The following is a 26,446-nucleotide window of genomic DNA, read 5'->3' as shown; positions in this document are numbered from 1 at the left end:
ATGAGGTAAACATCCCCAAATTTAACCATTTGTGATTGGCTTAGGCTTCAGTAAGATGCCTCAATCTAAGTTCAGCGGGGGTTCTTTACTTTTTAAAAAATGAAATAATAACAACCTACGTTTCTATGGGACTTTAGGCTTACAAAATGTTTTCCTTATAACAGCCCTGTGAGGTAGGTAGTACAAGGACTATCATCCCCATTTTAGGGATGAGAAGAATTTAATGACAGGCCCAAACATGGCTAGCCTGAGCCAGAATCTGAATCCTGGCGTCCTAATTCCAGTGCTATTATAGTGCATTGCCCTGGGAGGAAGAGAGAGGCAGAATAATAGAGTGGAGATAAAATACTGGATTTGGAAGAACGGGGTTCAAATTCTGCCTTAGATATGTGTATAGACAGAGATATAGTTAGATGGATCTATATAGAGATCTATGTATAGATCTGTCTATCTATCTGTCTATCTATCTATCTATCTATCTATCTATCTATCTGTCTGTCTGTCTGTCTATCTATCTATCTCTGTCTATCTGTCTATCTATCTGTCTGTCTGTCTGTCTATCTATCTATCTGTCTGTCTATCTATCTATCTATCTATCTATCTATCTATCTATCTATCTATCTAATTAGCTATGTGGCCCTAAGAAAGGAACCTCCTTGGGGTTTAGTTTCCTCATCTGTAAAATGAGGAGCTTAGATTCAATAGCTGCACTAAACCTATGATTCTATAATTTAAGAGCTGAGTTCAAGTCTTTCTTCTGGCATATTCAGGCTGTCAGCCTGGGCGAGTTACTTAACCTCTGTGGGGATCATTTCTTCCTTTGTAAAATGAAATGCTTGGATTCGATGACCTCTAGGATTCTTTACAACTCTAAACTTATGATCCTGTCATTGATAAAACTCTCCCAAGCGTGTAAAGGGGAAAAGGAGGAGAGGTAGGATTGCTTTAAAATATGCATCTTATTTTCAGGTCTACTCACTTTTCTAGGGAATGTGCTTTCTTGACACCCTAGTTGTGGTTTATAATTGTGCACCATTATTTGGGATGGGGGCAACTAGGTGGTGCAGTGGATAAAGCGTTAGGCCTGGACTCAGGAAGGCCTGAGTTCAAATGTGCCCTCAGATACTTACTAGCTATGTGACCCTGGGCAAGTCACTTAATCCTGTTTACTTTAGTTTCCTCTGAGCTGGAGGAAATGGTAAACCCCTCCAGTATCTTTGCAAGATACTCCAAATGGGGTCATGAAGAGCTGTAAATGACTGGAGAACAACTTTGGAACACGGGGCACCTGAATTGGCTTCAAGGGATAGGATAGAATTTAAAAAGTGAAGATACATTAGTGGGAATAGGGGGATAGGGGGTATATAAGGCACATTCAGGCATATAGAATAGTATAAGTAAAGACAAGCAGGCGATATACTTGAGGTACAGGGTAGACTTACTGTTATGTAGTTGTGTCTGACTTCACATGACCCTGTGCACATGTCCATGGGGTTTTCACCTAAGGCTCCAGGATAAGGGACAGAAGAAATCCAGCTTACTTTTGGCTAATGTAGGCCTGGAATGGACCCAAAGACTGCTCTATTAAAGTCTCAGCTGTTCCATCCCTTGTAGAGGACTTACCTATCCCCAGGTTAGAGATGGTTTCAAGTTCTTTAAAGTTGTTGGCTTCCAAAATTGCCTGAGGCAGTCTTAAGGTGAAGGGCAGCAAATCTCTGTATAGGAACACACATGGGAGGAGGCGGAGGGAGTGTGGGGAGAGAGAAGGGGAGAAGAGAAAAATATATGGGAAGAGTTGAGGAACTCATAAATGGCAGATGGTCCCTAAAGGTCCCCTTTACTCTAACAGCCTTTCATCTTCTAACAGCCTTTCTAGTGTTAATAATATCCCAGTGACTCTTTGAGCCATAGCATTTTAGGTTTGACATTCCAACACATTATGTTCTAAGGTACATTTCATGCCAAATGTCTAACGAATCTATGAATTCCTTCGCTGTGAGGAATAACAGTAACAGTCGTATTTCTTCTGACAGCCCTAGTTGTTAGTTTTTTTGTCTTGTTTTGTTTTTGGTCAAATAAAGCCTACATCTGCCTCTCTGCAGCTTTCACCCACTGATCCTAGCTCTGTCCTGTGGGGCCAAGCCAAACCAGTCCAGTTCATTCTCCATATGGTAGCCCTTCAAATACTTGAGAACAGCTACCATGTTCCCTATGGTCTTTGTTTGTCTAGGCTACATTGCCTCATTTTTTCAACTGCTCCTCATATGTTGTGATCTTGAGTCTCTTCACCACCCAGGTCAGCTTCATCTATTTGCACTCTCATGTGTCAATATCCTTTCTAAAATGCTGCTCCCCAAACAGAGTGCAATATTCCAGTTATAGGATTATTAATGCCCATATACATCTCTTAATGTAATTTAAGATATGGAAGAAAAAAAGGGTTTATTAAGCATTTACAACATGTCAGGTACTATGCTAAGCACTTCACAAATATTATTTCATTTAATCTTCATAGCAACCCTGAGAGGTGGGTATTATTATTATTATCTCATTTTACAGTTGAGGAAACTGAAGTGACTTTCCTAAGTTCACACAGCTAATAAATATCTGAAGTTGCATTTGAACTTAGGTCTTCACAGTTCTAGGCTTAGTACTCTACCCATTGCATCACTTTATATACGATCAACTTTTTTCCCCCTCCTTGCCAGGTTGCACTGTTGACTCATTGAGCTTGCAGTCCACTAAAAAACTCTGGGATTTTCAGTGGAATAGATTCTTTTTCCATGCCTCTGCCATATCTATTCTGAACTTGTGAAGTTGGCTTTTTGAAGCCAAGAGTAAGATTTTCATTTTTCTCTATTAGATTTATCTTATTGGATGGATTTGGTCCACCATCCTAGCCTGTCAAGATTTTTTTAGACCATGATTCTGTCATTCAACGTATCAGCTCTTCCTCCCAGCAACCCCTTTAGGCCTCGACATCAGGGACTTTCCTACTGAATCTATTTGTATCCCCAGTGCTTTGCTCATATTAAGCACCAAATAAATGCTCCTTTCTTCCCAGCTTGGTCGTACAGTGGATAGAGCTCTGGACCTGGAGTCAGGAAGACTTCAGTTAAAGTTAGATACTTCCTAGACGTGTGAGCCTGGGCAAGTCACTTAACCTCTTCCTGCCTCAGTTCCCTCATCCATAAAATAGGAATAATAGTAGCACCCACTTCTCAGGGTTGTTGTAAAGATCAAATGAGATGAACTATGTGTGGTGCCAAAGAACTTAAATTGAGGGGATGCCCATCAATTGGGAATGGCTGAATAAATTGTAGTGTATGATTGTGATGGAATACTACTGTGCTGTACAAAATGATGAATAGGTTAATGTTAGGAAAACATGGAAAAACTCACATGAAATGAACAGAACCAAGAGAATGTTGTATATGGGAAGAGTAATACTGTTTGAAGAATAAATGTGAATGACTAAGCTGTTCTGAATTACGGGAATATTCAGATCAACTACAAAGGACTTATGAAGGCCAATGATACCTACCTCTGGGGAAAGAATTGATACAAAGAACTATCTGTTGTGTAGGTTCATATATACATATATGTCTCAAAGGTTGGCCTTCTCTAGTGTAAGACTGGGAGGGAAGGAGGGAAACAGTTTGGATCTCAAACATAACAAAAATAAAATAAAATATTTTTAAAAGATAACATATGTAAAAGCACTTCTCAAACCTTAAAACACTATTAAGTGCTATTTCCTTCCTTTTTCTCTCTTTCTTTCCTTCCTTCCATCCTTCCTTTTTTTCTCTGTCTTTCCTTCTTTCTTTCTTTCTTTCTTTCTTTCTTTCTTTCTTTCTTTCTTTCTTTCTTTCTTCCTTCCTTCCTTCCTTCCTTCCTTTCCTTCCTCCCTTCCTTCCTTCCTTTCTCTCTTTCCTTCTTCCTTTTCTTCTTTTCTTTCTTTCTTTCTTTCTTCTTTCTTTCTTTCTTTCTTTCTTTCTTTCCTTTCCTTCCTTCCTTCCTCCTTCCTTCCTTTTTTTCTCTTTTCCTTCTTTCCTTCCTTTCTTCTTTCTTTTCTTTCTTTCTTTTCTTTCTTTCTTTCTTTCTTTCTTTCTTTTCTTTCTTCTTTCTTCTCTTTCTTTTCCTTCCTTCCTTCCTTCCTTCCTTCCTTCCTTCCTTCCTTTTCTCTCTTCCTTCTTTCCTTCTTTCTTCTTTCTTTCTTTCTTTCTTCCTTCCATCCTTCCTTTTTTTCTCTGTCTTTCCTCTCTTTCTTTCTTTCTTTCTCTTTCTTTCTTTCTTTCTTTTCTTCTTTCTTTCTTCTTCCTTCCTTCCTTCCTCTTCCTTCCTTTCCTTCCTTCCTTCCTCCTTTTTTCTCTCTTTCCTTCTTTCCTTCTTTCTTCTTTCTTTCTTTCTTTCTTCCTTCCTTCCTTTTTTCTCTCTTTCTTTCTTTCTCTTCTTCCTTCCTTCCTTCCTTCCTTTCCTTCCTTCCTTCCTTCCTTTTTTCTCTCTTTTCTTTCCTTCTTCTTCTTTCTTTCTTTCTTTCTTCCTTCCTTCCTTTTTTCTCTCTTTCCTTCTTTCTTCTTTCTTCTTTCTTCTTTCTTTCTTTCTTTCTTTCTTTCTTTCTTTCTTTCTTTCTTTCTTTTCTTTCTTTCTTTCTTTCTTTCTTTCTTTCTTTCTTTCTTTCTTCTTTCTTTCTTTCTTTCTTTCTTCTTTCTTTTTCCTTCCTTCTTTCTTTCTTTCTTCTTCTCTTCCTTCTTCTTCCTTCCTTCCTTCCTTCCTTCCTTCCTTCCTTCCTTCCTTCCTTCCTTCCTTCCTTCCTTCCATGGATGTATATTTATCAGACAATTAAGTCAAGACATGCTCTTTAACATGACACTTGGAAAACATCTGCTGAGAGGCTGCAAAGGAAAATAGTGACTTTTTTCTCTCTAATGGAAGTCTTTGCTTAATGTCTCTGGGAATCAGTGTAAATAGGAATTCAAGCCCTTGTTGCAGAGGCTGAGGAACAGGAAGTAGACTTCACTGGAGAAAGGCAGGAGTTGTTGTTGCTCAGTTATTTTCAGCAGTGTCCAACTCTTTGTGACCCCATTTGGGGTTTTCTTGTTAGAGATACTGGAGTGGTTTGCAATTTCCTTCTCCAGCTCATTTTATAGATGAGGAAAACTGAGGCAAACAGAGGTTAAGAGACTTGTCTAGGGCCACACAGCTGGTAAGTATATGGGGACCAGATTTGAACTCTTAGGAAGATGAATCTTCCTGACTTCAGGCCAGGAGCTTATCCACTGCACCAAAGACGGAAACCCAGAGAGTCCACAGACTCATTTCCAGCTGTGTGACTTTGGACAAATCACTTCATCTTTTGTACCTCAGATCCCTCATGTTTAAAAAACGGGGTAATACCGACCATGACTAATTCCCAGAGTTCTTTGAGGTTTGGAAGAGAAAATTAGAGCCCTTGTTCACCATTCACTTACTGAAGGCTTTTATTTCTTTCTTCCTTTTCTTTTCATCAGCCATAAACATAAAATCAGACTTCTGGAATTAATGTGAAATTATAAGAATGGCTTTGAGAATACTGTAGCATAGTGGATAGAGAGCCAGGATGGGAGCTGGGAAGAGCTGAATTCATATTCTACCTCTGAAATACACTGCCTATGTGACCCTGAGCAAGTTACTCATTAACCTCTCACTGCTCTAGGAACTCCTCTAAGACTATAATTTGCAGAGAAGGTGCTTTCCTGCATCGGTAGAGGGATGTTTCTCACTTGAGAGTTCTCTCTAGCCCCTAGCCTAATAATAGCTTATATTTATAGCAGGCTTTAGAGTTTATGAAATGTTTTTCTCGCAAGAACCCCGGGAGGTAGGCAAGTGTTACTATCCCCATTTCACAGTTGTTACTTTCATCTTACCCAGCCAAAGTCAAATACACATTGGCCACCACTTATTCTCACAGATGGGCTAATAAGTCATTGATATCTACCAACTATTCCTGAATGAAGGAAGTACTACTCACTTTTTTTTTTCCTGACTTACTGTCTTAATGTTTTGCCTTACTGATGAAAAGTATACTCTAGATGATTCTAAAGCACTCTTCATTACTGGACTGAACTAATTATAAGGCAATGTGGTATAGCAGGAAGAACACTGGAAATGATTTTGAGCACCAGTTGGGGCAGCTAAGTAGCAAAGTAGATAAGAGTGCTGGGTCTGCAGTCGGGAGGAGCTGAGTTCAAATCTGACCTTAGACACTTACTAGCTGTGTGACCCTGGGCAAGTCACTTAACTCTGTTTGCTTCAGTTTCCTCATCTGTAAAATGAGCCTAAGGTAATAGCACTACACTCTAGTATCTTTGCCAAGAAAACCACAAATGGGGTCATGAAGACTCAGACCCAACTAAAAACCCAAATTTGATGCTTATTCTATGTGTAACCTTGGGTAAATTACTTCCTCTCTCTGGTCCTTATTTCCTCCACCTGTAGTAGGAGGGGGTGGAAGATCTTTAAGGTAATTTCCAATTCTAAAACTTCAGAGCTAAAATATACTTTAAGGTTTATAAAGTACTTTACATGCATTATCTCATTTGATCCTCACAATTAAATCGTGTGGTGGGGACTAAAAGTATTAGCTCCATTTTGCAGATGGGGAAACTGAAACTCAGCTAGTAGTTATCAGAAGTGAAATTCAAATCTGTTTGTGTAGAAAATGCGGGGTGGTGGAGTATTAGCCTTCGGGGAGGGGGAAGCTGCTTCCTAGGGTAGTGACTCAGGGTGGGAACCTACTAAGGTTAAAATAGAAACATGACTCATACATAAGATGATGTTCAGTCTTGTCCAACTCTCCGTGACCCCATTTGAGGTTTCTTGGCAAAGTTACTGGAATGGTTCACCATTTCCTTCTCCAGCTCATCTTACAGATGAGGAAACTGAGACAAGCAGGGTTAAAGCCCAGGGTCACATAGCTAGTAAGTGTCTACAGCCAGATTTGAACTCAGGAAGATGAGTCTTCCTAACTCCAGGACTGGCACTCTATCCACTGCACCACCTCACTGCCTTACTCATACACATATAGTTTCTACCTAATTCCTCCTATCATCAAGGCAAATTGGTTGGACTATCTCTCTCCCCTTCCTCAAATTCTTATGCCTCCATATTGGCTTTTTGTGACTTCTTTTTACCCTTCAAAGGAGCCTCACAGTTCATTCCAAGCTGGTGACCATTTTCTGTGTCATGAGACCCCTTTGGCTGTCTGGTGGAGCTTTTTGACCCCTTCTCAGAATAATGTTTTAAATGTATAAAATATATATAAATATAACATATAATATTGCATATTATAATATATAAGATGTAAATATAATATGTATAAAATATGACCTATAGTATTACAAAGGAAACCAATTATGTTTAAATACAGTTATTAAAACATCATTGATATCAGGCTAAAAATCTCAGTTTTATTCCACTTCTATCTAGAGAAACATACTGAAAGGTGGGGAAGCATGAAGGATCCCAGATCTTGATTTAAAAGAGACCACAGGGATCATCTAGTCCAATCCTCTTATTTTACAGATGAGGAAACTGAGGTGCAAAAGGTCAAGTGACTTGTCTGAGGTCACGCAGGTAGTAAGCATCCAAGAACCAATGCTTCATGATTCCAGGGCCAGTACTCTTTGCACTCACTATACCTGAATCTGCTGTGGCTAGCCTCAGTTCTATTACCTTCCTTAGTGATAGCTGTGATGGCGTAGTTTTGTCAGCAATTAGAAGATTACCCATTTTGCAGGATGGTACATGTATAATCTATATCAAATTGCTTGCCTTCTCAAGGAAGGGGGAAGGAAGGGAGAGAGGGAAAGAATTTGGAACTCAAAATTTTTAAAAAAACATTAATTTTTGTTTACATTTAAATGAGAAAAAAAAGATTAATTACCCCTAGGGACAAAAGGGAGGGGTGGCTGAGTTCTACTTACCTACTGACACAGTAGAAAGCTATCAGTTTGAAGATATCTTCAAATACAAGAACAGATCCTTCCAGGTACAGGACTGAGGAGAAACAGAAAAGGCTTTTCAGTAAATGTTTTCCTTTAGTGATAAGAGAAGGGGGGAAAGAGGGAGCACAGGGTATAAGGGTAAGGTATAAGGAAACAGTAATGCCTCATTTCTCTACTGAAGTCCTTTTCTGATGCCTCCGCTGCTGGTATGCAGGGGACCCTGGTTCTTGAAGGCTTTTCCAGTAGATTCCATTACACTGTGAACTCTTTTGAGAGTAGGGATTGTCTTTTGTCTTTCTTTGTGTCCCCAGTGCTTAGCACAGTGGCACATGAGTAAATGTGTTTTGACTGACTGAGTACAAGCCTTGTTCCATCTTATTAAATTAGAAAGGACTGCGGCATTATAGATTTAGAGATCTTAAATGTCATCTAACCTAATCAATCAACAAACATTTATTAAATGCCTACCATGTGCTAGGGGGCAGCTAGGAGTTGCAGGGGATAGAGCACCAGCTCTGGAGTCGGGAAGATGTGCATTCAAATCCGGCCTCAGACAATAGTTGTGTGACCTTGGGCAAGTCACTTAACCCTGTTTGTCTCAGTTTCCTCATCTGTAAAATGAACTGGAGAAGGAAACCACTCCAGCATCTTTGCTAAGAAAACCCCAAGTGGGGTTACAAAGAATCATACACAACTGAAACAACTGAACACCACCACCACCATGTGCTAGTGCAGAGAGTTGCGGATAGTTAAAAAAAAAAAGGTGAGGGGGGAAGGGCAGCCCCTGCCCTCAAGGAGCTCACAGTCTAATGGGGGAGACAACAAGCACATATATGCAGAACAAATTATATACAGGATAAATAGGGAATCATTAACAGAAGGAAGGCACTGGAATTAGGAGCAATGGAGGAGACTTCTTATAGAAAGCAGCATTTTAGCTGTGACTTTAAGGAAGCCAGGGAGGGCAGTAGTTGGACTGGAGGCAGGACAGCATCCCAGGCACGGGGACGGCCAGAGAGAATGCCCAGAGCCGAGAGGGAAGGAGCGTCTTTTTCATGGAACAACCAGGAGCCCAGTGTCACTGGATCGGAGAGTACATGTTAGGCAGTAAGGTGTAAAAAGACTGGAAAAGTAGAAAGGGGCTTAGTTATGAAGGTCTTCGAATGTCAAACGGAGCATTTTGTATTTGATCCTGGAGGCAATTGGGCCTTGCTGTTGTTTATTGAGTGGGGGTGAAAGAGGGCACGAATGGATCTGAGCTTTAGGAAAATCATGTTAGTGGCTGAACGAGGATGGATTGGACAGAGAAGAAACTTCAGCCACTCTCCTTATTTTATTGTTGTCCAGTCATTTCAGTCAGTTTCCTCATCTGTTATATGAGGATAATAATAACAGCTATGTCACAAGGCTGTTGTGGAGGATCAAGTGGGATAGCAGAAATAGTGCTTTTCAGATCTTAATGCGCTATGTAAATACTAGATTTTATTTTTACTAATCCTGAATTTGAGAGTTCCCACGTTCTAGTGCTGGCTTCCTCAATTGTATTCTCCTTGGAGGAAGAAGACCACTAATGTGGTGGTCTGTTGGTGCAACTGTTGGAGGATTAGAACCATATTAAGGGAGGCTGGGAGATGTGGACTTTGCAAACCCTCCCACACATGTCTGGGAGTTGCTTGGACAGTGTTAAGTGGAAGATGAATGGGAATTAAGCCTTCCTCTCTCTTCTGAAACATGCCTTTGCCTTTTGAAGGAATCTAATGAGTCTAATGGGCTATGCGAGTGCTTTACTTTTCTGCATTTATGGGCTCCCAGGAGTCCTTGGAGTCAAGTATTTTCAGTAGCAGTTGAAATAAAAGCTGTTCCGTACTTGATACACATCGAGTGCCTATGTGAGTATTAGCAACTCACACTTTATTTTAGAGATTTTTCTGGATGGACTCCAGATATAGGCAGAGAGCTAAAGAGACGTGCCCTTTTAGAGTAGATTTCCCCTACGACCAATTCCAGCCCATATGTTCTCAGAACTCTTGTGGAACCTGGACCTTGGGTGACGTCTTGTTAATAGGAAGGCCAGTGCTTCATCAGGCATGGAAGTGACCTGGGATTCTCCAAAGCTATTTAGTCAGATCACAAAATTTGCCAAGTGCTCTCAAGATAGAAAGTTTGCAGGTATAGGTCTAGCAATGAGCAACTGTAGCAATGAACAGCAATTTATTGTCTAAGGATCAGATTAGCAAAGAGTGGAGACGGTCATATATCTAGTTCCGGCTTTTGGGTGCCTAATTTTTTTCGCCATGACTAATAAAGAGTCCATTTATTTCATCATCATTTCAACTCTCAAAAATAGAGGAAGTGGCTAGAGGAGCTTTTATTCTGGACCTAATTTTGACCATTTGGGAGGGACTGCCTGTAGACGTGGACATGTCAAGAATCATGGGAGTCAGGTTACTTCTTCAGTGGCAACTTTCTATCTCATGATAGAGAATGAGAGGTAAACTAAGCATGATTTGATATGTACATTAGGTCTCAAAGGACTAGAGGAAGATTGGTAGGACACCCTGGCTTGAGGAAGTTGGCCCAAGAAGGGGGAGGGGTTTTCAAGAATGAATTTCTGAAGACACAAGCAAAGTAATCTCACTTCCTATTTTGACTGTATATCTAAATTGCAGGACCAGAAGAATGTGGCAAAGACAGCATATTTAGATTTCAGCAATGCATTTGACACAGTTTTTCATGCTTGTGGATAATATGGGAAGATAATGATTATAGGATAGAAAAGTTAAGTGGGTTCCAAACTGATTGAATGATTTGTACCAAAAGAATAGTTATTAATGGGTTAATAATGTCAACCCAGAGGGACATCTTTAGTGTAGTATCCCAATTTTTGTCATGGTGTTTTTCAACAGTTTTGTCAATGACTTTATCAATGCCAAAGCAAGAAAGCTCAAATCCACAAACATATATAAAACATCTTCTTTGTGCCAGGCACTTCCCTATGTGCTAGGGATTAAAAAAAAAAAGGTGAAAAACACTCTTTGCTTTCAAGAAACTAACTCACAGTCTAATGAGTGACACCACGCAAACAACTATGAACCAATAAGTTATAGACAGATAAAAATGAAAGTCATCCCAGAGGGAAGGTGCTAAGATTGAGGACTGGGAAAGGCTTCTTGCAGAAGGTGAGACTGTAATTGATACCTGCAGGAAGCCAAGGAATACAGGAGGTAGAGTTAAAGAAGGAGAGAATTTCAGGTATGGGGGCCAGCCAGTGAAAATGCCAGAATAGGGAGACGGAGTGTCTTGTGCGATGAAAAGCAAGGAGGCCAGTGTCATGGGATTGCAGCATACCTCCAGGGGAGTAAGGCTGTAGAGTGTGCAGTTGATGTGAAGCTAGGAGGGATTGCTAACACGCGGTCACTGACTCAGGATCCAAAAAGATTGAGAAGTTACAACTATGAGTCAAATCTAATAAGATAAAATTTAATAGTGATCAATGGAAAATTCTACATTTGGGTCCAAGAAATCAACTTCCTAAGGTGAAGGATGGTGAAGTTTGGGTGGAAAGTGGTTTATTTAAAAATATGCACTCTGATAAATAAAGCATGACTTCAGAAGGCTGATGGTAAAACACACCTCCCTAAATAGAGGTGGCATTACTTTTTGTAGGTGTGGAATGAATCATACATCCTCAGACATGGCTGAGTGTTGATTTGTTTTAACTATGTTTATGTGTTAGAAGGTAGGGTTCTGGTGAGTGTGAAGAAGTCATTAGGAAATAAGTGATGGAAAGGAAACCAAAAATAGCATTGATAAAATATTTAAAAAGAAAAAAAGAGAACAAAAACTAAAATGCTCTAGGGGGTTTTACTGTGAGCTCAATATGAATCAATATGTCTAATATGGCAGCCAAAAAAAGCTAATGCGCTTTTGGACCACATTAAGAGTGAAATAGTGTCCAACATGAGGAAGGTGATAGTTCTATCATGTTCTATCCCAGCCAGCTCTTTGATTGATTTCTGGACACCACATTTCAGGAAGGATATCGATGATCTGGATTACAGTCAGAGGAGGGTGAGAGACCTCAAGACCATGCCATACAAGGAACTGAAGGAATTAAGGACGATTGGCCCAGAGAAGAAAAGATTAACAAGAGACGCAATAGCTGCCTCCCAGTATGGGGAGGGCTCTCAGATGGAAGAAAGTAGACTTAATTAGCCTGGCCCCAGGAAACTGAACACGGAGCAATGGGTAGAATTTTCAGGAAGACTGAGGTTTGAAGTAATAAAAAACTTCCTAACAGTTAGAGCTGACTGAGAGTGGCATGGGATCTCAATCAATGAACAAATATTCATGAAGTATCTCCTACGCACCAGTCACCGTGCTAGGCTCTGGGGAGACAAATATAAAGAATGAAAGAATCCCTCCTTGTAAGGAAGTGGTGGCTTTCCCCTTGGTCTTCAGAGAGAGTGCTGTGGAGGGATTCTTGGTCAGATATGTGTTGGACTTCCTCAGTGGTTCTTAAAGCATTGTCCAGGGACTCCCGGGAGTTCCCAAAGATACTTTCAAAGGGTCCATGAGTCAAAACTGTATTTATAATAATACTAAGATATTTTAATTTCTAATGTGGTAAATATTGATAGATATAGCCCACATAAACAAAACTGCAGGGGAGGAACTCAATCATTTTGCAGAGTTCCAAAAACAAAAAATTAGAGAACTGCTGAACAAAATGATTCCTTGGGTTTCAATCCTTATTTGTGAAGGACGTATGCATGCTGATGAAATTACACATCCTTAAGGACTTGAAGTAAGTGTTGCTAGCAAGGAGAAGGCAGTTGGAAGGAAGGGAGGTATCAGGTGCATGCCACCAAGCTATCCCTTTGTACGGGGCAGAGGTTGAGAGCGGGAAAGGGGAGCAAATGTTTTAAAAAGAATTTGGCACAGTGCCTGGCACTTAGGAGGCACTTAATAAATGCTTGTCCATTTGACTTGAAAAAGGGAGGAGGGAGAGAATCATGGAGACTCATAGAAAAGATGGCATAGAGTCGGGAGATAAATGCAAATGTTGGCCAACCTTGGATCTAAGCTCTGCACATTTTGCTTTGCTGTATGCCTTCATTTTATTTTTGCTTTCTGCTTCATGGGAGCCTAATCCTTGATTGGCAAAAAGTTCCCTGTTGTGTGAGTTACTATCTAAGGTGGGAATCTAAGGTGGAAAGGCTGAGTTGTTTCTCTTTTACCCAAGAAGGGTTAGGTAAAGTCAGTAGAAACCCTAGGTTTAGAAAGTACCTTTGGAGTGGTACCTGGGAAACCCCTGTAAAAAACTGTCGTAATTACTTGGAAAGTTGAAGGAGTCTCAGCTAGATATGGGCTCCTAGCCACTTTCTGGGGTGGGGGTCGGGGTAGAGTGAGGCAGGGTTGGTCTTTTATAAAGGGTAATTGAGTTGGGGTAGTCTTATTTTCTTCTGTCCCTTCCCAGCTAACTCCTCTCAAATGGATCAGAATAATATTAATTAGTAGTAATGATAACTACATTTTTTATTTGTGATGGGAGCACTGAAATTTTAACATTAAACTGTTACAAATATTTTTGCACAGTTAAGTTGCTTTATTTTTTTTTCCACTTCATAATTCTTTTGAGATAAAGTCCTAGCAATGGAATCTCTGAATCAAAAAGTGTGATTAGATTTGTGACTCATTATATATTTCCATATTCCTCTTTAAAAATTTCCTCTAGTCTGTATAGATTATATATTCTAGATTACTGAATCTCACCAACAATAAATAGTGACTTTTTCCTTACAACCTCATCAATATGAAATTTTTATCATTCTTTGCTATTTTTTGCTAATATATTATGCTAAATTTAGCTAATTTTAATTTATTTAAATCAATAATTTAATTAATTAAGCACCTATTATACTCCAAGTGCTAGAGATACAAGTACAAATATTGAAACTATCCTTACTTGTTAGGGGCTTCCCATGGGGGAGACAAGTAGCTATATAAGTGTATAGCACAAATATAAAATGAATAAATACAAAGTAGTTAAATATTACTATTAGGTAGTTTGGGAAGGAGGGCATTAATGGTTGGAATGATCAGGAAAGGCTTCATTCAGGAAGGTGATACCTGAGCTGCTTCTTGAAAGAAGTGAGGGCTTCTATGAAGCAGAGATAAGGAGAGAGTGAATTCTAGTCATGAGGGATCGTCAATGCAAAGGCGTGGAGATGGGAGACGGAGTGCGTTGTATGAGGAACAGAGAAAAGGACAATTTGACTGGATGGCAGAGTTCAGAAGAAGGAAATGGGGGCAGCTAGGGAGCACAGTGGATAGAACACTGGCCCCGAAGCCAGGAGGACCTGAGTTCAAATCCAGCCTCAGATCGAACACCTGATGAACTGTGTGACCCTGGACAAGTCATTTAATCCCAATTGACTTAAAACAACAACAACAACAAACAGAAGAAGGAAATGATGCTTAATGAGGCTGTTCAGGGCCTCCAAAGCTAAACAGAAGACTCTATATTTTATCTCAGAGGCTATGCCTTTTTGGTCATTGTGGAACATTTAAAAAATGCTTTAAAAATAACTTTCACATTCAACATCTCATTTGATCTCCACAACATCCATGTAGATTAGACAGAGCCAGAAGCTGAACCCATTTTATAGAAACTGAGACCCAGAAAGATTAAGCTGCCAACGGTAGATTACAAGCTTACTTTTTTGCGTGTGAAGCAATTGGGGTTAAGTGACTTGCCCAGGGTCACACAGCCAGCGAGGGTCATGTGTCTGAAGCTGCATTTGAACTCAGGTCCTCTTGACTCCAGGGCCAGTGGTCTACCCGCCGCGCCACCTAGCTGCCCCACAAGCTAACTTCTTAAGGAAACAGAAACAAGAATCTTTTAACGTTTCCTTGTTAGATTTATTTGACCTCACTTTCCTCATCTGTAAAATGAAGGCACAATTCCAAAGTCCTTGTGATGAATGAACCCTGCTCTCCTACCTCCTAATGGTAATAAAGAGCAACAGACTCAAAATGTAGACTACAAATACACACATACACACACACACACACACACACACAGAGTGAATGTGGGAATTTGTTTTGCTTGACTATACATATTTGTTACAAGGGTTTTTCTTTTTTTGCCAATGGGGAAGGGAAGTGGGAGTGAGAGGAAATGAATTTTTGTTAATTAAAAAAAATAAGATTTTAAATGAGAGGGTTGGACTTTTAAGAGTCATTTTAAATTCTCTCTTCTAATTCTAGCACTTTGTGTTCTAAAGTGCCCTTCTAGCTCTAACTTTCTCTGTTCTATGACTGACTGTTTTTCCTTTAAGAAGAATCCTTTAAAAGAATCCATAGTTGAACCACGGAGGTTGTTAAGGTTGAGAATCCTGGGGAAAGGCAAATAGCTGTGCAGGCAAAAAAAAAAAAACCAAAAACAAACAGTCAAGAAGAAGAATTCTTGGAGCTGCCCCCAACCTGCCTGGGGCTATTAGAGCTGTCTGGCTGTTTTCCTTATGCAACTGAACCATTGGTGTGGTGCTAGTGAGATCTGGAGTCTGTGTGGGTTGGTGACAGTGGGTGGCAGTGGTTATTTGAGGTGACTGAAGTAGAACCCTGGGAAGCCCTCTGACTTGGCAAGGCAGGGGGCAGGGCCATGAGAATGCCAGGTCAGTTAAGGGCCTCTGCTGCATTCTGGGGAGTGAATATAAGAAAGGAAGGGCCTCTAAATGTGGACCTTTGGAACTGTTTCTGTGCTCAGAATGTGAGAATCGAGGAAAGGGCTTTTAAGTGCATATTCAGTGGGTTCTAGGGCCAGGCTGAGAAAGATGGATGACCTCTGCCTACGGATCTGACCATAAAGGCCCTGGTTTGGGCACAGTGCTTATTCTTAAGAAGCAGTGTCAGCATTTTAGAGATTGTGATGACAATGGAATAGATGTTACTGTCTGATTGGCACAGTTTTGAGCTTTAGTAGTCTCTGCATGGGAAAAGAGTGCTTGGGGAGAAGCCAGTGCACCCTGAATCTGGCTGTAAGCTCTCTGGATAGCATCAAGGGAGAAGTGCCTATGTATCTACGGTCTAAGGGAGCCACGTTCCTGAGTGTAATATCTCCCAGCATTGAGCACAGTGCTTTGAAGAAATACTTGATAAAGGTTTATTGCATTGAGTTCAACCTCAAAGCCTAGGATGAGACTGAGCCTACAGGTGATGATTTAGTAGTGCTCGATAGAACGACTATAGTAGAAGTAGGGGATTAAGGAATCAGGTTGACTATTATAACTGTCATGTTGTTTTCTGGTAATTTCACTGTGTAATTTCAGTTCCCCAATTAGATTACAAACTCCTCAAGGGCAGGAAATACGTTTAACACTTCTCTGTATCTTCCATAGCGCCATTCTAAGAACTCAGTCTCTAGGATTTCTTCATAGAATGTAACTGGTAGGTGAGGAAATGGTGCTTAACTCGGCTCTGGAGAGAGTCATTAATTAGCAAGGAAGAAAATAACAAAACATTGTGAGAGAGCTCACAATGGATTGCTCCATGAGGGATGAATGAGAGGAGTGTGGAGAAGGAGACCAGCTGGGAATCCCTCTGGGGCATCTCTCCATGTGACCTTGGGAAAGACATTCAATGTCACACGGTACAATGGGAAGAAAACTGGTTCTAGCATCAGAAGATCTAGGTTTAAATCCTACCTTTGCTGTGCTCTGACACCTTGGGCAAGTCATTTAACCCTGGGCCTCAGTTTCCTCAACTGTAAAATAAGGGAGTTGTACTCCTCCAGCTTCAACTCCTATGCATGATCCCATGATTTGGTTTTAATTTTCTGGTACAGTTGCAAAGAGTTGGAAATCACCTATTCCACAGCAGTTATTTAATTACCAGGCCCTGAGGGAGAAACACAGCTCCACCTAGTGACAATGTCTAATATGACTCAAATGCTTCTAACACCAAGTATTCTAAAGCAGTGGGACTGTTGTGAGAGGGAGAAAATGTTTCTGTGTTTGAGGCAGCTGTGTATGGCCGGCTAGGTGGCGCCATAGTGCACAGAGTGCTGGATCTGGAGTCAAGAAGGCTCATCTTCCTGAGTTCAAACCTGGCCTCAGACACTTATTAGCCGTATGACCCTGGGCAAGTCCCTTAACTTCTATTTGCCTCAGTTTCCTCATCTGTAAAAATGGGGATAATAATAGCGCCTACCTTCCAGGGTTGTTGTGAGGATCCAATGAGATAATATTTGTAAAGGGTTTTGAAAACCTTAAAGAATGATATCAATGTTAGCTACAATTAGTATTCGGAGCCTATAACTAAGATTTTTTGTTCTTGAGGCAAATACTAGCACCCTCAGTTGAGGCTGGGGGAACACTGCTATGCGGGGAAGAGAGACAACATACCACCAGTGTTAAGCCATGTATCCATAGGTTGTGCACAGGGTATTTCGAGGGGTTGGAACAGGTTCATTCCATCCTGACATCGGGAAGTTGTTTTTTTTTTTATTTTAGGTAATTATTCTTGCTAACTAGGTGCTAAGTGCTGATATTTCCAAAGGATTTCAAGTGTTGTCATTAATTTGGCACCATGAGGCAAAGTCCTGATAATTCTAATGGGCTGAGAGATGAGAATCACAGAATGTTAAGGGCTGGAAGAGACCTTGGGCCAAAGAATGTTCTGGCTGAAAATGTGCAGCCCACTCATTTTATAGCAGAGGAAACAGAGGCCCAGAGACACCTGACTTGAGTAAGGCCACACGGTTAATAAGTGGAAGAACCAGGGTTAGAATCCACATTATAGCAAGAATTCTGCGGTGGCAAGAGCACCTTTTCATTCTTATATAAACTTACAAACTTACTTTGAGACCCAGAAAATACCCAGAGAGATGCAGAAGGAGGTTCAAAGGAAAACACAGGTAAGGCCAGTTTGGGAACTGCCATTTGTTACATACTTAAAAAAACAACAACCTGAGCTGTATGTAATATTTGTTGTGGAGTCATTTCAGTCGCATTCAACTCTTCGTGACTCATTTAGAGTTTTCTTGGCAAAGATACTAGAGTGTCTTGTCATTTCCTTCTGCAGCTCATTTAACAGATGAGGAAACTGAGGCAAACAGAGTTAAGTGACTTGCCCATGATCATACAGCTGGTAAGTGTTTGACTCCAGGCTAAGCATTCTATTATGCCCCCTAGCTGCCCTAAATTGATGGGTACCCCTGTAGTTTGTAGGTCTTTATTACAACAAAAAATGCTGCTATAATTTTTTTTGTCGTTTTTTGCATCTGGGTCCATCTTTCTTTGATCTCTTTGGAGTAGAGGTCTCGTAGTAGTATTGCTGGGTAAAAAAAATTAGTGACTGTTTAAGTAAATATGGTTTCAAATGACTTTCCGGGATGGCTAGAAAATTCACAGCTCTATCAATAGTGCTTTAGTGTTCCTGTTCTCCCACACTGCCTCAGACAATTGTAATTTTATTTTTTTGTTATTTTGGTAAGGAAATTGAGGGAATTGAGGGGATTAGGCTAGCTAGTGGTTAATTGTGGGAATTGAGTGAACCACACTAACTCCATCCAATCGTGGAGCTAGCTCAGTTCCCTTTCTATTCAATTATGGGTCTAGTCCAAAATCTCTCTTGTGAGAAAATTTTATTCAATTGTGGGAATTGGAAGAAAACCTTATTGCATTGTTTGAATGGAGCCCTGCTTGGCTGTGAAACCCGACCACCTCTATCTGCTACTTAGAGACCCTTAAATAAAGACCTCAGTCAGGGTGGGGAGCCTCACATGTGGCCCTCTAGATCCAAGTGTTCTGTAAAGTTTGGATTCAGTTAAAGGGCCGCACTCGAGGATCTCAAGGGCCACATGTGAGGTTTCCCCACTCCGACCTACGTTGTGCTGATCAGAAACCCAGTTAGATTCAAGGATTAATACAAGGAGTTTGCTCACAATTGCACATCTCAAGCAACCCTTATGTCTTATCTGAAAATTGGCCCCATACTTATCAATCAGTCATTTCCACATTCCTTTGATGGCTTATAGACGCTTGTGGGGGGAGTGGGAGTGAGACGCTTCCTTTTCTGATTTCAGGGAACTGTACCTATTCATTCTCTCCCTTCCAACTTGGGAAAGTCCCTAGTCTTTCCTCCAGTTAGAAATCAGATTACCTAATGTTATACTGTTTCTTTTTAATTCAGTGGTCTTATTTGATTATTTTTAACGTGTAAAAATCTGTCGAGGTCTAGGCCTGAGCTTAGGAGGTCTGGTCCCAGTTTGTTGGGCAACAGCCAGGCATTGCTTAATAAATCGATATGCTTTAGAAGATGGAACTTTTGTTTCCTTGGTCATTTTATCTTTCACCTGTCACAACGGTCAATCTTAAGGATGCGGAGTAGAATCAAAGAATTGTTTTAACTTGCATTTCTTTTTTCTTTCTTTTCTTTTCTTTTTTTTTTGCGAGGCAATTTGGGGTAAGTGGCTTGCCCGGAGTCATATAGCTAGTGAGTGTTATGTGTCTGAAGCCAGATTTGAACTCAGGTTCTCCTGACTCTAAGGCAGGTGTTCTATCCACTGTGTCACCTAGCTGCTGCGCCCCCACCCATTTTTTTTATCACTAAAAATTTGGAGAATTTCCTCTTCCTTTCTGAGTTTTATTGGTAATATGCAAAAAAGGTGATAATTTTTGTGTTTGCTGAGGTTATTGTTTTAATTGATGTTAGTTGGATATTTAGGGAACAGATTGCCCCCTCTGTCATCTCCACTCTCTCACTAAGGTTTAGTTTCTTTCTGTCTACTGGCTCATTCCCTCCTGCCTGCAAATATGCCCATATCTCCCCCATCCTGAAAAACTCTCACTTGATTCTTTTTTTTTTTCAGCCAAAGACAAGGTTTATTAGAACATCTGTCATATTGGCCAGACTCTTAAGGAGTCTGAACATTAGTGAGCTATTGGCTAGATTCTAAGAATCTGAGCATCTTAATGGAGACAAGATGGACCTTATATACAGAAAGACTGTGGGAGGGATCTAGGAGTAGCCAAGTAGTCTAGGGTGAACAGGCCAAGGGAGAATGGAGTCTAGATAGGATTAAGGGTGGGAAGTGGCTAGGGGTCATCTGGAGGTAACAGACAAATGGAGAGCTAGGAAACAGAATTGGGAGACTGGGTTTAGTCGATAATGAAAGGCCAGTTGATAGGATTATAGCTTTAGGCGAATGCCAGAGATTTGGCCATGTGGGAAAGTCCAGGGTTTTTCCTTTTTAGGGTCCAGATCCTATCCTCATCATTCCTCCCTCAAACAAATGGGACCCAAATTCTTTGGGGGTAAGGAGCGAAGGTCTTGGCTTCTGAAACTGTTTCCTGCTGGTAAGGGGCATAGTGCTGTCTCTGTCTCAAGGGGGTCCCAAAGAGGAGGTTAACTGGAACAGAGCACAGGCTGCATCCAGGGAACGATGGGGAGACATTGGCTGGTACCCGCTGTTTGCTATTAACTGTAGGTGAATGACCTGTAGTCCAAGTTCAGAAGCCAGCTTCTTTACCTTGAGCAGGATATGCTGAATCTGGGTGATGCTTCTAGGCAAAGACTGCCCCAGGGCCCAAGGCCATTGCCAGTGGGGCCCATGCTGGAGCTGCTGCCCCTCCCCCCTCCTTCCTTTCCCAGGTGGAGGAGGGCAAAATCAAAGGTGAGGGGGAAAGAATGAAACTCTCTTCTCCTATGAGAGGGGTTAACATACCCTCTTGACTCAAGGGAATCAAGTGACCAGGTTGTACAGAGTTTTGAAACACTCCTTAATGATCACAAAACCTCTAGAATCTGCCAAGATATTTTTAGCTGTTCTAACTTTTCCCTGCAACCTCCATGAAGGAGGATTCAGAGGTGGTAGAGGGAAGGGAGTAAGTAAGCCTCAGGGAACCAAAAAGCAACTGCAGTTTTCCCTAATTCCCTAGCGTGGAGAGAATTGACAGAATTAGGCATATGCTTCCAGATAGGGCGTCCATCCTTGTCCTCTCTGCTGCAGAAGGTGTACCCAGGTCCATTGCCTTGAACCAACCCAGTGGACTGAGAGCCTGTGAATGTCAGGCCAAGTATGAGACAGCCTGGTAACTGTCTGCCTGAGAAGCACCTTTAAGCCTTGGTACTTGGAGAGTGACTCCAATGAGCCCAACTGCAAAGCAAGAAAGGGGGGAAGGAAGGCTTACATACTTTCCAGTCTTGGCTGGAGAAGAACTTGGGGTTAGGCAGTTTAGGGGTTTGGGAGTGCTGGGACCCCAAAATCACAACACATGGGTCTTGTCCAAAAGAATTCGACTCAAGCCTTCTTTCAGCCAAAGACAAGGTTTATTTGAACATCTGTCACACTGGCCAGACTCTTAGGGAATCTGAACGTTAGTGAGCTATTGGCTAGATTCTAAGAATCTGAGCCTCTCACTTGATTCTTCCACCCTGCTAACTATCATTTTATATCTCATCTGCCCTTTGTAGCTAAACTTCTTGTAAAGGCCAGCTACAACAGGTGCCTCCACTTTCTCTCCTCTCACTTTCTTTAACCCCTTACAATCTGGCTTCCAACTTTATCATTTCACCAAAACTACTCTCTCCAGTTACCCATAATCTCCTAGTTGCCAAATGCAAAGGCCTTTTCTCTATCTTCATTGTCCTTGACCTTGTTGCTTGACACTGTTGTGGCCTTTGACACTGTTGATCACCTTCTTCTCTTTGGTCCACTCTCTTCTCTGTAGGTTTTAGATACACCATTCTCTCCTGGTTCTCTCATCTGACCGTTCCTTTTCTGTCATCTTTGCTAGATCCCTCCTCTAGGTCATGCCTTCTAACCATAGGTGTCCTTCAGGGTTCTGTCCTGGACCCTCTTCTCTTCTCCCTCACTTTACTTGTTGATCTCATCAGTTCCCAAAGATTTAATGTCGCCAATTCTCAAATCTCCCTTTCCTGCCCCAAACTCTGCTGATTTCCAACTGTCTTTCAGACACCTCAAATTGGATTCTAGTAAACATCTCAAACAAAACATGTCTAAAACAGAATTCATTATCTTTCCCCCTAAATCTTCCCCTGTCTTACTTTCCCCATTACTGTAGAGGGCAACACCATCCTCCCAGTCCCTCAGGCTCACAATCTAGGAGTCATCTCTCACCCCCCATATCCAAGCTGCTGCCAAGGCCTGACAGTTTCACTTAGCAAAGTCTTTTGAATATGTCCCCTTTTCTCCTCTGGCACTGCTACCACCGTGGTGCAGGCCCTCATCATCTCATGCCTGGATTATTGCAATTACAGCCTGCTAGTGTCTCAAGCCTCTCCCCACTCTAAGCCATCCTCCATTCAGCCACCAAAGTGATTTTACCAAAGCACAGATCTGATCACGTCACTCCCTTACTAAATAAACTCCTGTGGCTTCCTATCACCTCCAGGATCAAATGCAAAATGCTTCACTTGGCATGAAAAGCCCTTCATAATATAGCCCCCATCTACCTTTACAGTCTTCTTACAACTTCCTCCCCACTCCAACTTGTTCCACAAACCAGACACTCTTTATCTCTTGGCTCTGGTCATTTTCCCATGCCTAGAACAGCTAGGTGGCTCAGTGTATAGAGTACCAGACCTGAAGTCAGAAAGACTCATCTTCCTGAGTTCAAATCTGGCCTTGGACACTTATTAGCTGTATGACCCAGGGCAAGTTGTTTGACCTTGTTCACCTCAGCTCCTCATCTATAAAATGAGCTGGAGAAAGAAATGGCAAACTGCTCCAGTATCTCTGCCAGGAAAACTCCAAAGGGGGTCATGAAGAGTTGCATGTGACTGAAACAACTGAATGACAACATTCCCCATGTCTGGAACCTCTTCTTCTCAGCTCCACCTATTGACCTCCCTGGCTTCTTTTAAGTCTCAACTAAAATCCCAACTTTTACAGGAAGCCTTTTCCAACCCCTCTTAATTCTAGGGCCTTCCCTCTGTTAATTATTTCCTATTTATGTAGCTTGCTTTGTATATATGTGTATGTTTTCTTCCCATAGAGACTGCTTTTGCTTCTTTTAATATCCCCAGCTTTTAGCATGGAACCTGGCACATAGCAGGCACTTAATAAATGTTTACTGATTAATCAATAATATCATGTGCAAAAAAATCTAATAATTTCTGTCTATGCTTATTTCTTCAATTTCTTTTTCTTGTCACTGCTATATATAGCATTTCTAAATCCAGATAAATACTAGTGGTAACAATGGTCATCCTTTTTTAATCCCTGGTTTTGTTGGAAAGACCTCTAGCATTTCTCCATTATTGCATGGTTATAGAGAGATAGAATTTAAGGATGGGTCCATTTATTCCTATATTTTTAAATGTTTTTTTAAACATTCATGCTGAACTTTGTCAAAACTTTTCTGAATCTTTTGATATTATATGTAGTTTTTATTGTTATTGTTATTTCATTTTTACAGTTTATTATTTTAATTTAGTTTATTTTTACAGTTGTCCTAATAGTGAACAAACCTTACTTCTTTGGTTTAGATTCAACCTGAGGTTAATGCATATTATTTTTGAGATTTTGCCATATCCTTTTTGCTAAGGCTTTATTCAATAATTTTGTGTCATATTCACTAGGGATATTGGACTACAACTTAAATTTCTCTCTCTTATCTCTCTCTGGTTAAGGTATCAAGACCACAATTTTATAGAGGAAATTTGGAAGGATTCTTTCATTTCTCTCTTTTGGGAAACAATTCATGTAATATTGGAATTTTTTATTATTCTTAAGATGTTTGATAGAATTTACTTGTAAATACAGCTGGTCCTGGGTTTGATATTTCCCTCCTTCTTGGTAATTTAATACATCTTTGTTGAATTGAATTTACCTTAAACAAGTCACTTTTCCCCTCTGGGGCTCAGGTTCCTCAGTAGGAAAATGAGTGTGTTGAAACAGGTGATCTGGAGTTATGTTGAGTTGAAAATATCTATGGGACATCCCATTTGAGATGTCCAGCAGGCAACTGGAGCTGTGAGACTGGAGGTTAGGAGAGAGGTTAGGGATGAATAAGTGGAACTGGGAATCAGTCATGAGTAGAGAGAGGACAATGAAATCCATGAAAACTGATGAGATCAACAAGTGAAATGGTATAGAGGGAGAAGAGAAGAGGGCTGAGGATGGGAGGGACACTCAGAATTAGTACACATGATGTGAATGAAGATGCAGCAAAGGAGACTGAGAATAAACGGACCAGACAGTGAGCAGAACAAGGAAAGAGTAGGGTCATGAAAACCTAGACAGAATAGAGCATCATGGAAAACAAAGTGATTATCAATGTCAAAGGCCAATAGAAATGACAACTAAAAGCTCATTGGTAACTGTTGGAGAGAGTACTTTTAGTTCAGGAATGAGGTCAGAAGCTACACTACAGAGATAAGAGGAGAGTGAGAGGAAGTAGTGGAACCTGGGGTCACAGCTGTGACCTTTCCCCATTGACAAAACTTTCCAAACAACTGACTTCACTATGACTTCTATAACACTCTCCATCTCTTGAAAGAGTCTAGATGTGGACCCAGAGTATTAGAGCTGGAAGCAACCTTACAGATCACTTAGTTCAAGCCTGTCATTTTATAGATGAGAAAACTAAGGCTTAGAATGGTGAGATGACTTCCTTCTGGTCACACATTTAAGTGGAAGGGCAAGGACTCAAACCCAGGCATTCTAATTTTAAATCCAGTAGTTTTTTTTGTTTGCTTTTTAAAGGATAGCCCTGAGTCAGGAGGAGAGAATTTTAGGCTGACCCTGATCTATAGCATTGATTACCTGTGCTGGCCAGGAGAAAACTGCCTGAACTCTGTAAAATGGAGGAAAAAATGGGGATAGGGACAGGACCTTTGATTTCACTGTTATAGGGAATTACCAAGTGAGGAAACTCCCTCTACTGAAAGGCAGGACTTTATCTATAACTTACAGGCTTACAGAGTTGCCTAGAGTTGTGACATCTTTTGGGTGAGCCAGCATAAGTCAGGGGTAGGACTTAAACCCAGGCCTTACTGGCTTCAAAGCTGGGTCTCTAGACATTACACCATTTACCTCCAGAAAGAAGGGCTACATTTGTAGGGAGTTATATTAAGCTTTAAAAGTAGCTAGGTGGCTCAGTGGATAGAGTGCTGGGCCTGGGGTCAGTTTAGACCTGAGTTCAAATCTGTCCTCAACCACTTATTAGCTGTGATGCTGGGCAAGATGCCCTCATCTACTGCAGAAGGAAATGGCCAACCACTCTAGTATCTTTGCCAAGAAAACCCCACAAGGGTCACAAAGAGTCCTACCTGACTGAACAACAATAACAAATTAAGCTTTAGTAGTTTCCTTCCCTTAAGGCGGTGCCAGGTGGCTGATATTAGCACCTTGTTCTTTAGTCAGAGAAAAGGAGTTTGGGTTGAAAAGATGAAAAGTGAAAGCCCTTATTGCTAAACATATTTCAGAGAGAATGGGGCTGGGCTGTTGGTCCCCAGGAAGAGGGTGGAGGTGAGAAATTGAGTTTCTGTTGTGCACTAGGTCACACTTGGGGTAAAGCCTGTTCTCCCAGGTGTCCCTGTGTCCTTCCCTGAAGGTACTGACTGCTGTTTCTTTAGTCAGCCCTTCTGCGGGTGAATCCTGAATCCTCACCCTCCCCATGCCCAAATCAACTCATGCCAGATTATAATCGTCTCCTATTTTAAAAACCCCAATCAAACTGTTAAAAGGCAAAGTGGAATAGCGAATAAAAACCTAGCCTTGGAGTCAGGAAGAAAGACCTGGGTTCAGGTCAAATGATGATTTTTTTTTAAAAGAGGATTCAATTATTTATTTGTTTGTTTATTTATTTATTTTTAGTTTGCAACATTCACTTCCATAAGATTTTGAGTTCTAAATTTTCTCTCCTTTCCTCCCTCCCCCTCCCCAAGACAGCGTGCAATCTGATATAGGCTTTACAGATACATTCATATTAAACATATTTTCACATTAGTTATGTTGTAAAGAAGAATTAGCACCAATGGGAGAAACCACAAGAAAGGAAAACAACAACAAAAGAGAGAGAATAGTATGCTTTGATCTGCATTCAGACTCCGCAGCTCTTTCTCTCTTAGATCCTTGCATTGCTGAGAAGAGCTAAGTCTATCAAAGTTAGTCATTGCACAACGTGGCGCTACTGTGTACAATGTTCTCCTGGTTCTGCTCACTTCACTCAGCATCAGACCATACAAGTCTTTCCAGGTTTTTCTGAAGTCAGCCTGTGCATCATTTCTCATCATAGCACAATAGTATTCCATTACATTCATATACCACAACTTGCTCAGCCATTCCCCAATTGATGGGCATCCCCTCAACTTCCAATTCTTGGTCACCACAAAAAGAGCTACTATAAATATTTTTGTACATGTGGTCCTTTTCCCATTTTTATGATCCAAATGAGGATTTGTTGAACAAATGGGGCATGTTCAGCTTA

General features: G+C 40.9%; 1 protein-coding gene across 1 annotated transcript in view; it reads right to left on the bottom strand.

The window, feature by feature from the left end:
- RIN3 (Ras and Rab interactor 3) overlaps window positions 1–26,446 on the bottom strand; it is a 156,315-nt gene that overhangs the window by 56,643 nt on the left and 73,226 nt on the right. The window contains 2 exon segments of the mRNA XM_021000293.2: window positions 1,624–1,715; window positions 7,965–8,037. Of these exon segments, the coding sequence (XP_020855952.1) occupies window positions 1,624–1,715; window positions 7,965–8,037 (165 nt within the window).

This window comes from Phascolarctos cinereus, unplaced genomic scaffold (genome assembly GCF_003287225.1).
Source record: "Phascolarctos cinereus isolate Bilbo 61053 unplaced genomic scaffold, phaCin_HiC Scaffold_3;HRSCAF=262, whole genome shotgun sequence".
In the NCBI taxonomy this organism is placed as follows: Eukaryota; Metazoa; Chordata; class Mammalia; order Diprotodontia; family Phascolarctidae; genus Phascolarctos; species Phascolarctos cinereus.
Note: the sequence above shows the minus strand (reverse complement) of the source record. Positions and strands in the feature narration are given on the sequence as shown.